At 38.3% G+C, this 8,143-nt stretch overlaps 1 protein-coding gene across 2 annotated transcripts; it reads left to right on the forward strand.

Annotated features, from left to right (window-relative positions):
• Positions 1–1,200: 1,200 nt before the first annotated feature.
• Positions 1,201–8,119, forward strand: C4H18orf32 (chromosome 4 C18orf32 homolog). Of its 2 annotated transcripts, none has more exons than XM_072605138.1 (3): positions 1,201–1,360; positions 6,711–6,899; positions 7,759–8,119. In XM_072605138.1, exons 2-3 carry the CDS (start codon positions 6,735–6,737, stop codon positions 7,822–7,824), a joined length of 231 nt encoding a protein of 76 aa, XP_072461239.1. In that variant the 5' UTR covers positions 1,201–1,360; positions 6,711–6,734; the 3' UTR covers positions 7,825–8,119. The 2 variants fall into 2 exon arrangements, with proteins under 2 accessions (XP_072461239.1, XP_072461240.1); XM_072605139.1 differs by having other exon boundaries at positions 1,226–1,344.
• Positions 8,120–8,143: the final 24 nt, after the last annotated feature.

The raw sequence follows: 8,143 nt of genomic DNA on the forward strand, positions 1-8,143 counted from the left end.
CAGGTCATGCACTGTGTCCCAGGCTATCACCAGTTGTCTTGAATTTTGTCTTGCCACTGGATTTCAGTGGCTGGAAGGGGCAAGTTCTACCTCACTTAAGTTCAATTCATGCATTAGTCAAGATATCCCCTAGTGAAGTCATTGGCCCTCAAAAGAAAAAGAACAAACAAACAACCTCTTATCTCCCAAAGTTCCCTGGAATGCCATTCTCCATTGTGGTAGGCAAAATCCAGGACTCAACCTCACGGAGACTGTCACTCACCCAGTTTAAATGAGCAGGTTGTTTCCAGGCAATTTTCTCTTGGCTGGTATTAACTACACTTAGCAATTTGTATGATTACCTGAAGAAGCAGTAAATACTAGCCCTTTATAAAGTGCTATTTGGTCAAGTGCTAAGATAAGTTATAGGTATTTCTGACTGCGGCTTTAACTTTACTTCTTTGTCTCTGATTCATAATACAGAAATCCTTCAGAACCTAGTTTCAGCCCATCCTTTCAGACTCTTAGTGCTCTTCTCAACAGTACGTCTCCAGTTTTCAGGCCTCCTGCCTCGAATGCATCCCCTTCTGCTTTAAAATGGGTTGCTCAAGAGTATTTTCAAAATTTAAATGTTTGCCAACAGAGCAAATTGCTTGACTGAGAAGGAATTAATCGCTATGTGCTTAACAGCGAGAAGCTGGAGTCGGGGTGGAGTCCAGGAAAGGGCACTTGGGTCTGAACCTGACGGTGGGAAAGGGCAAGCGGGAGACGCAAACCGGCGTTCCGGGGCCAGGGGTCGTCAAAGGCGGTCACCAAACGAGGGCAAGCGAGGCCCGGGTCCCTGAACTGCCAAACTTAAGTGATGTCCAAGAGCAAAGTATTAATGTTCTGTCCAGGTCTAAGGTCCGCGATTCTCCAATTCCGTTAAAAGGCGGGCAAAGGAAAATGCTAGATTCCAACAAGGAAGTAAGGGATCTGGTAGAGGTTTGGGGGAAGATGTGCTTCCCCAAACGGGCGTAAGGGAAGCTTAGAGCGTGGAAGCCCAGCAGTGCGCAAACGCAGAAACCTGTTCTGTACGGCGCTTCTCTGGCCGCCCAGCCCACGTGCCCCGATTTGCCCCGCCGCGTCACCCGAAGTCAGCGGATGGACGTCCAGAGGGACCTGAGCATTCTGGGCGTTTGAGTTCCCGGATCGTCACCTAGACAACAGGTCACGTGATAGTGGCGGTGCGGGCGCCGCTGGCCGACAGGGCTCTTCCGGCTCCCCATTGGCCTCGTTGTGGCCCCGGAAGTTGGGACGCTCCCGTTCCGGTTTGGCTGTCTCCTGGGTGAACGGGGCTGGGGCAGCGGTTCAGTCGGTCTATCGGTGGGTCCGTAGACTGGTGCGTGAGGGGCTGGGGTCGGGGGCTGTTGTGGGTCCCGCAGGGTGGGAGAGGAGTGAAGTAGAGCCAGTGCTAGACTCAGACGGCGGCGGCTGGGAGCGGGCGGGCCTCGGCTTCAGCCGTTGTCAGGGCCCGGGCACCTTCCTCGGTGGGTTCGAAGGCCCCCGGGGGTTGGGGAGCGGCCGTCTCCGCTTGTCTGGCTGTCGTCTGGGCCCTTCCGCCCCGCCATTTCTGGTTCCTTCACCTCCCGATCTCCAGGCCACCTTGTCACCCCCAGGCCGGTCACTTGTCTTCCTAGCCTTGGGCTTTCGTCTCACCTTCCTCCGTGATCCACCATTACCACCTTTTCCCGCCCTTGCCTTGCTCTGCATCTTTTACAGTTTCATCTTCCCTCTTCTCTCAAGGACTCCCTGACTCTCTTCCTGAACCACCCCAACAACGGGTATGACTGCTTTTCCCCATCTCCTTGGTCCTCAGCTCTTCCTGACCCACCTGCTGCCCCTCACCAGCTAGCTCCTCATCCTTCATTCTGGCTCAGATAGTAATAACAGCTTACGTTTTAATATACTTTATAGTTTTTAAAGTGTTTTCCTCACAACGGTCCTTTGGGGTGAGTATTGGTTCCAGTCTGTAGGTAAGGGTGCTGCTGAGGGTCAGAGTAGCCAAGACTAGACTCTAACAAATATCCTGTGAACAGCCAGCCATGTTTTTTCTCCACCAGGACAGGGTGGCTATCAGCGAACAAATGTCAGTTTTAAAAGAATGTGTAAACAGCAAGATGAAGATCTTTCATGTCAGTTTTCCTATAGTCCTGAATTTCCTACTCCAATATATAACCCGTTAGATACAAAGATTTAAAGACTTCAGGTGCTAGAGAAAAGTAATTTTTAAATAATAAAAATAGCTAATTTTTTTCTAGCACTTTATATTTAATCCTATTGAAATGGTACAGTTCTTATTCTCATTTTACAGATAAGATTGAGGTATAATGAAGTTAAATGATTTGCTCAAGGTCTAGTACAGCTAGTAAGTGTCAGAAGTAGTATTCAGATCTAGATCTTCTGACTCCAAACAGTATTGTTTCCATAACATCACATCTGCCTATACAGTTGAACCTTACACATCGTTTTTCGTCTGTCATAAACCACCTCATTTTACAGTGTTGGAAGCTAAGACCCAGAGAGATGTTTCTCTTGACTTTCTTGGAGACAGAATTTAAATCTTTCCACTATGCCATGCTATCCTTACAGTATGTTTAAAACTTCTATAAATTTAGTAATCCTGTCTTTAGAAGAATTTTTTGACTCTAGGATTTTATGAAATTTTAGATCTAGACCAGAAAGAAATGTTTCACTCAATCCCAGCCTGTTTTTCTCTTCCTTCATCTCTTTTTTTGAGTGAACTTTGGCCCTATACCAGGGGGATAAGCAGGACATTTCCTCAGGTTTTTACAAGAGCATAGCTTTTCTCTTCTTTGTCCTGTTGGCAAGATTGAAGTGTAAGGTTGGGGTGCTGAACAAAGCCCTTTTTTCCCAAAGTTTAGAAGTATCCACCTATTTAGGATTCTGCCTCTCCTGTTGCATATGATTTTGACTAAAGGCACTTAGAAATAAATTTATTTCCCTTCTCCAGCTGTGATTCTTAGACAGTATCATGTGTATTTTCTGGAAACATGAATTCAAATTCTGGAGATTGTGGTAGAAAACAAAATCATATAGTTTTTATCATCTATTATGCATATTATCAAGTACTTTATGTTTAAAATCCTCAGCTACTTCTCTCTACGCCTGCCCTCAGTACAACCCCTAATTGAGGGTTTGAGGTTTAGTATCCTTCCTTTCCTGCCCTGCTGCTCCCAGGTAGAGCAGGAAGCCTCCTTGGTACCAATGATTATTTGGCAAAGCATAAAGGCAAATTTTTTTCAGTCCTCTTACTCTGCTTAACTGAACAATTTCAAAAGTTTATACAGAAACGTAATATACAACTACAATTTTATTTGTTGGTGAGCTTTTCCGTCTTAAAAAAATACACTTCTACCTTTAAAAAAATTTATAGCTATCTCTTGTGTGTACGTATACACATACACAAACACACAAACATACCACCTTTTTCAAATATATTCCTCTGACTTCTGCCCAGAAGAGGTATCCCTCGTAAAAAAGAAGAAGAAAACAGTTAAGCAAAGCTATCAACACATCAGCAGGGTCTGACAGTACACAAAGTATTCTGCACTAATAGTGAGAACCTTAATTTTTCTGGTCCTCAATTTCCTCAACTGCCAAATGAAAGGGTTGGACTAAATGGCCTCTAAGGTTCCTTTCAGACCTAAACTCAGTGTCTTTGGTTAAGAGCTCTACAAACCCTTTCAATTAACTATTAACTTGCTATTTCTACTTGATGTTCATCTTTCTGAAGCAGCAATTAGTAAGTTCCATTTACTACACCCAGATTCCCCTGTTGTATAATCAGTTCTACATTTTTGTATAGATTTTGGCTTTTCATTCTTTCCCTCTCTCATTCTCCCCTGTCCTCCTCTTTACCCTCACTTCCCCATGCTTCTAAGCTTCCTTCCACCATATTTAGCACAGGTGTACACCACATACTGTTCAAGGGCCTCATACAGCCTGACAAAGGATTTTAGGCTGCCTGGAAAAATGTAGCGTTGCCTCTTCAAACTCTCTCCTGTTTGTTACATGACCTGAGGCAACCAATCATCCTCTGGCTTGGCCTAGTGTAACTTATCTGGAGCTCAGAGAGATGCAGCCTCCTTTAATTTTGGCCCCCACTTCTTGCCAAGTTGTGCAGGCCTGATCTAGCATGTTATGGGAACCCAAATTAAGTTCAGTACTAGCCTAGACTACAGCATAGGAGTGTTAGACTTGAAAGAGGACTTTGACTCAGTTTCCCCTGTTTTACAGATGAGGAAACTGAGGCACAGAGAGGTTAAAGCTATTTTTCCAAGGTCTCATAGGTAACAAGTATTGAAGTTGAGCCTCTGACTCATGTCCAGAACTCTTTCCACTACACTTTGCTACTTTTTTGAGTTAAAGGTCACAACTTTATTCTCTTAATCAATAAGCTCATTTTTACAGGAAAGAAAATTCATTGTATTAAGGTATTATATTCCTGTTTCTTAATTAAAATTTAGTGATTTTAATATTTCATATCCACAAAAACTAAATTAAGTTTTTAATTTTTTTTTTTACTTCCATGTGAAGTTCATTTTTTTTGTATGGGTTCTTGGCACTCATAAAAATGTTGCAGAATCCTTACTTAGATACTGTTTTTAGATTCTGAAAGATCTTTATGATGTTTCAAATAAATTAAAAATTGAAATGTAATCATACATTTACATGTCATAGAAGAGAATCACACTGTAGTGTTTTCTGTTAACACTAATTTCCAACTACACATTTTGTTTTAAGAGCCTTTGTTTAAAAAACAAAAAGAAATCATTAGAGGCATTGCTTGACTAAGGCATTTCAGGCAAATCAAGGAACCTTAGAGATCATCTAATCTGACCCCCTCATTTTACAAATGAGGAAAACCGAGAGTTAGAGAGATTTCATGACTTTCTGAAGATTACACATTTAGCAATTGAGGAAGATCTAATGAGGAAGATCATGTGTTGAAGGAAGAAATGCACAGGCGTATTCCTTTAAAACTGTGTGTAAATTGACCAAAATTTGCTAAGGGAATTTGCTATTTAAAAATATTTTGTAAAGAGACCAGTACTTTTCATATAGTGAATAATCACACCATTTTTTTTTCCAGAAACCCAAATATTCATGTTTGGGTTAGATTTGCCTGTGATATTTTTTCCAAAGCCTTGTCAGCTCATGTGCAATTAATCATTGATTATATAGTTATATTATTATTGCATTTGCTACTTGTGCTATGCAGTATTAAAAATGAAATAAATGTTTAATGTTTGGCATTTAATGCTTTCTAAGCCAGTTTTGAAATTTAAAAAAATCTTGGCAAGACTTCCCAACTCTTATCTAAGGGATTGAAAAATCCCTAGAAAACTAAACATTTCTTTGTAGAAATTTCCAAATTCAATGTTATGGTATATTGTTGAGTTAGTGTTATATATTAGCTTATTGAAAAGTCATAATTGCAATACCATAAGAAAAAAAATTCATTTCAAATGCATTGATGATCCTTAGGCATTCTAAGATGATACAGTAGTTTTCCTAATTCATTCCTCAGTCTCAGATCTTTCTCCTTACCCTTATAGCTTCCAAATTGATTTTCCTAAATCAGAACTCTGATTATATCACTCTCTTATTCAAAAAACTTCCTCTTCACTCAAAGATTAAGTACAAACTCCTCTGGTTTTTAAAGCCCTTCATAATCTGGCTCCAGCCTGCCTCTCTAGGCTTATTGCACATTATTTACCTTCATGCACTATTCATTCCAGCCAAATTTTCCTTCTTATTGTTCTACTCCCAAGACATCCCATCTCCCATTTCTGTGCATTTGCACAGCCTATCCCCCATTCATTGAATGCCCTCCCTTCCTCTCTACCTCATAGAATTTCTAGCTTCTTACAAAAGCTCAGCTCAAGTGCCACCTACTCCAGGAAGCCTAGCTTAACCCCACCCCCCACCCCCAAAGTGTTTGCTAATACCCTTCCCCTGGAAACTATTCTATATATATTTTGGATTTTGTTTTCTTTGTATATGTTTTCCCCAACAGAAGCTTCTTGAAGAGAGGAGATGGTTTTTATCTTTGGTTTGTATTCACAGTACCAGGAAATAGTATGCATTTAATAAATATGCTTATTGAACCAAGTGTTACCATCTGAATCAGCAAAACATAAAATTTTGTTAATGATGTTTGATTTTATTCACATTTATAAAAAATGAGTAACTCATTAATCTCTTTGAACTTCAGGTTCCTGAGCTCAGCATAGTAGGTAGTATGTTAGACTTGGAGTTAGTAAGACATGGGTTTAAAGTTTAATTTTTGCTTACCCATGTGACCATGGTGAGGTCATTTAAACTTCTTTGAATCTCAGTTTCTTCATCTGTAAAATAGATATTGCATTAGGTAATCTCATAAGGTCTCTCATAGTATTAATATTATCTGCTTCTACATATGATGCATTTATGGTAATTCTTGACTAATCAGAACTTAATAGGACACTCCATAAGCATTCCAAGTAACAGTGTACTTTATTTGAACTGGCACACTGAGTTCTTGGTTTTAGCGAAATTGATTTTTAGATTTATCTAGTCTCTTTCCTCCAGAAATAAATATTTTAAAAAGCACAAATTTGGAGAAGTCTTAATCATGTCATTACTTAGTTACAAACTATATCATTTGCGCTTTTTTATATCTACAGTTCAGAGCAGTCAAGCCTGAGGCAATGGTGTGCATTCCTTGTATCGTCATTCCAGTCCTTCTTTGGGTCTACAAAAAATTCCTGGAGCCATATGTATATCATCTAATCTCACCTTTTGTTAGTCGTCTGTGGCCTAAAAAAGGTCTAAAAGAAAACTCTATTGAGAAACAAAGCAAAGGAGACCATAAGGTAAAAACATAATAATAGACAAATGACAGGTAAAGCAAGTAGCTAAAAACAAATGTCTTTTGACCCTTGTTTTAGGACAAGGTGTAGAAATTTTCTCTGACAACCCAAAGCTTCAATAATGTTTTGAATTCAGTTCTTTTCCTTTGTAAAATATCTAACAAGAAGTGTAAATGGGCATTAAAAAATACTTAACATTTCCTATTCAAGAATTGTTCTATGAAAGATGGATAACTTTTGTTTAAACAATATGCATGTTTTTGGATTTTTAATAGTTTTCTATTAAAAATGTCTAAAAAGACATACACAGATGGAGAGTTAGTTATATTTATCCCTAGTTGGTTAATGGAAAATAGAAGAAGTGATACTAAAATTAGTCAGTTTTTCTGTGGTAAACCTGCTCAGTGAGTTGAGGTATAGAAAGATAAAGGATAACATTTTTTTCCTGAATTGATATGATTACAAATTATTTCTGAATCGTATATTCTCTGTTTAATATAATTAATTACATAATAATTAATTATACTAATTAATTTACTAATCATACATTTAATTAATACTAACTATACTTTATAATTAATACTAATCATACATTATTACTAATTAATATATAATTATATTATAATTAATACTAATCATACATTAGCATATGTGATTTTAAGTTGGTTGTACTGTACTGAATCATTTTTAGCTTTTCAGTATAAGTCTTTGGAAATAAAACTTTGTTCACATTTACTGCTCTAACTTATGTTTAAGGGAACCTCCTGTACAAATGTTGATTCTGTAAAAAATTTATGTTTAAGGGAACCTCCTGTACAAATGTTGATTCTGTAAAAAAAAACAACCCTGTTTCTTCTTACAGATTGCAGACACAAATGGAATCTCTACTCCAGAACCAACAGAAAGTTGCAACAAAAAGATAGATTAAAGCAATTTGTCCAAAGGATGCCTTTGCTTAAAAAATGGAACTGATGATATGCAGCAACTACTCTGATAATTGTCTTTCACACTTTTCTCTGAGACCAGATATGGGGTAGATATTTTAGAGATCTCCCTAACATACATAGTATTTCTATTTAAATGTTTAAATTATATTTAATTACTTCATTCCTGTTCTTTTTCCTTACTGATATAGTTTTCATCTCTATTATTGCAAATAACCTAAAGTTTCTATTTTAGGTTAACTTGTTTTAACAATATAAATAAATAGAAGTTCACTTTAATAATACTTTGCATTTTGTCTTTCA

The sequence above is a fragment of the Notamacropus eugenii genome, chromosome 4, assembly GCF_028372415.1.
Source record: "Notamacropus eugenii isolate mMacEug1 chromosome 4, mMacEug1.pri_v2, whole genome shotgun sequence".
In the NCBI taxonomy this organism is placed as follows: domain Eukaryota; kingdom Metazoa; phylum Chordata; class Mammalia; order Diprotodontia; family Macropodidae; genus Notamacropus; species Notamacropus eugenii.

What these genes read in the sequence shown, in the direction of transcription:
- C4H18orf32 (XM_072605138.1), top strand. Translation starts at nt 6,735, where the DNA reads ATGGTGTGCATTCCTTGTATCGTCATTCCAGTCCTTCTTTGGGTCTAC. An exon ending in AAAGCAAAGGAGACCATAAG is followed by an intron (nt 6,900 to 7,758) that starts GTAAAAACATAA and finishes TTCTTCTTACAG; the next exon opens with ATTGCAGACACAAATGGAAT.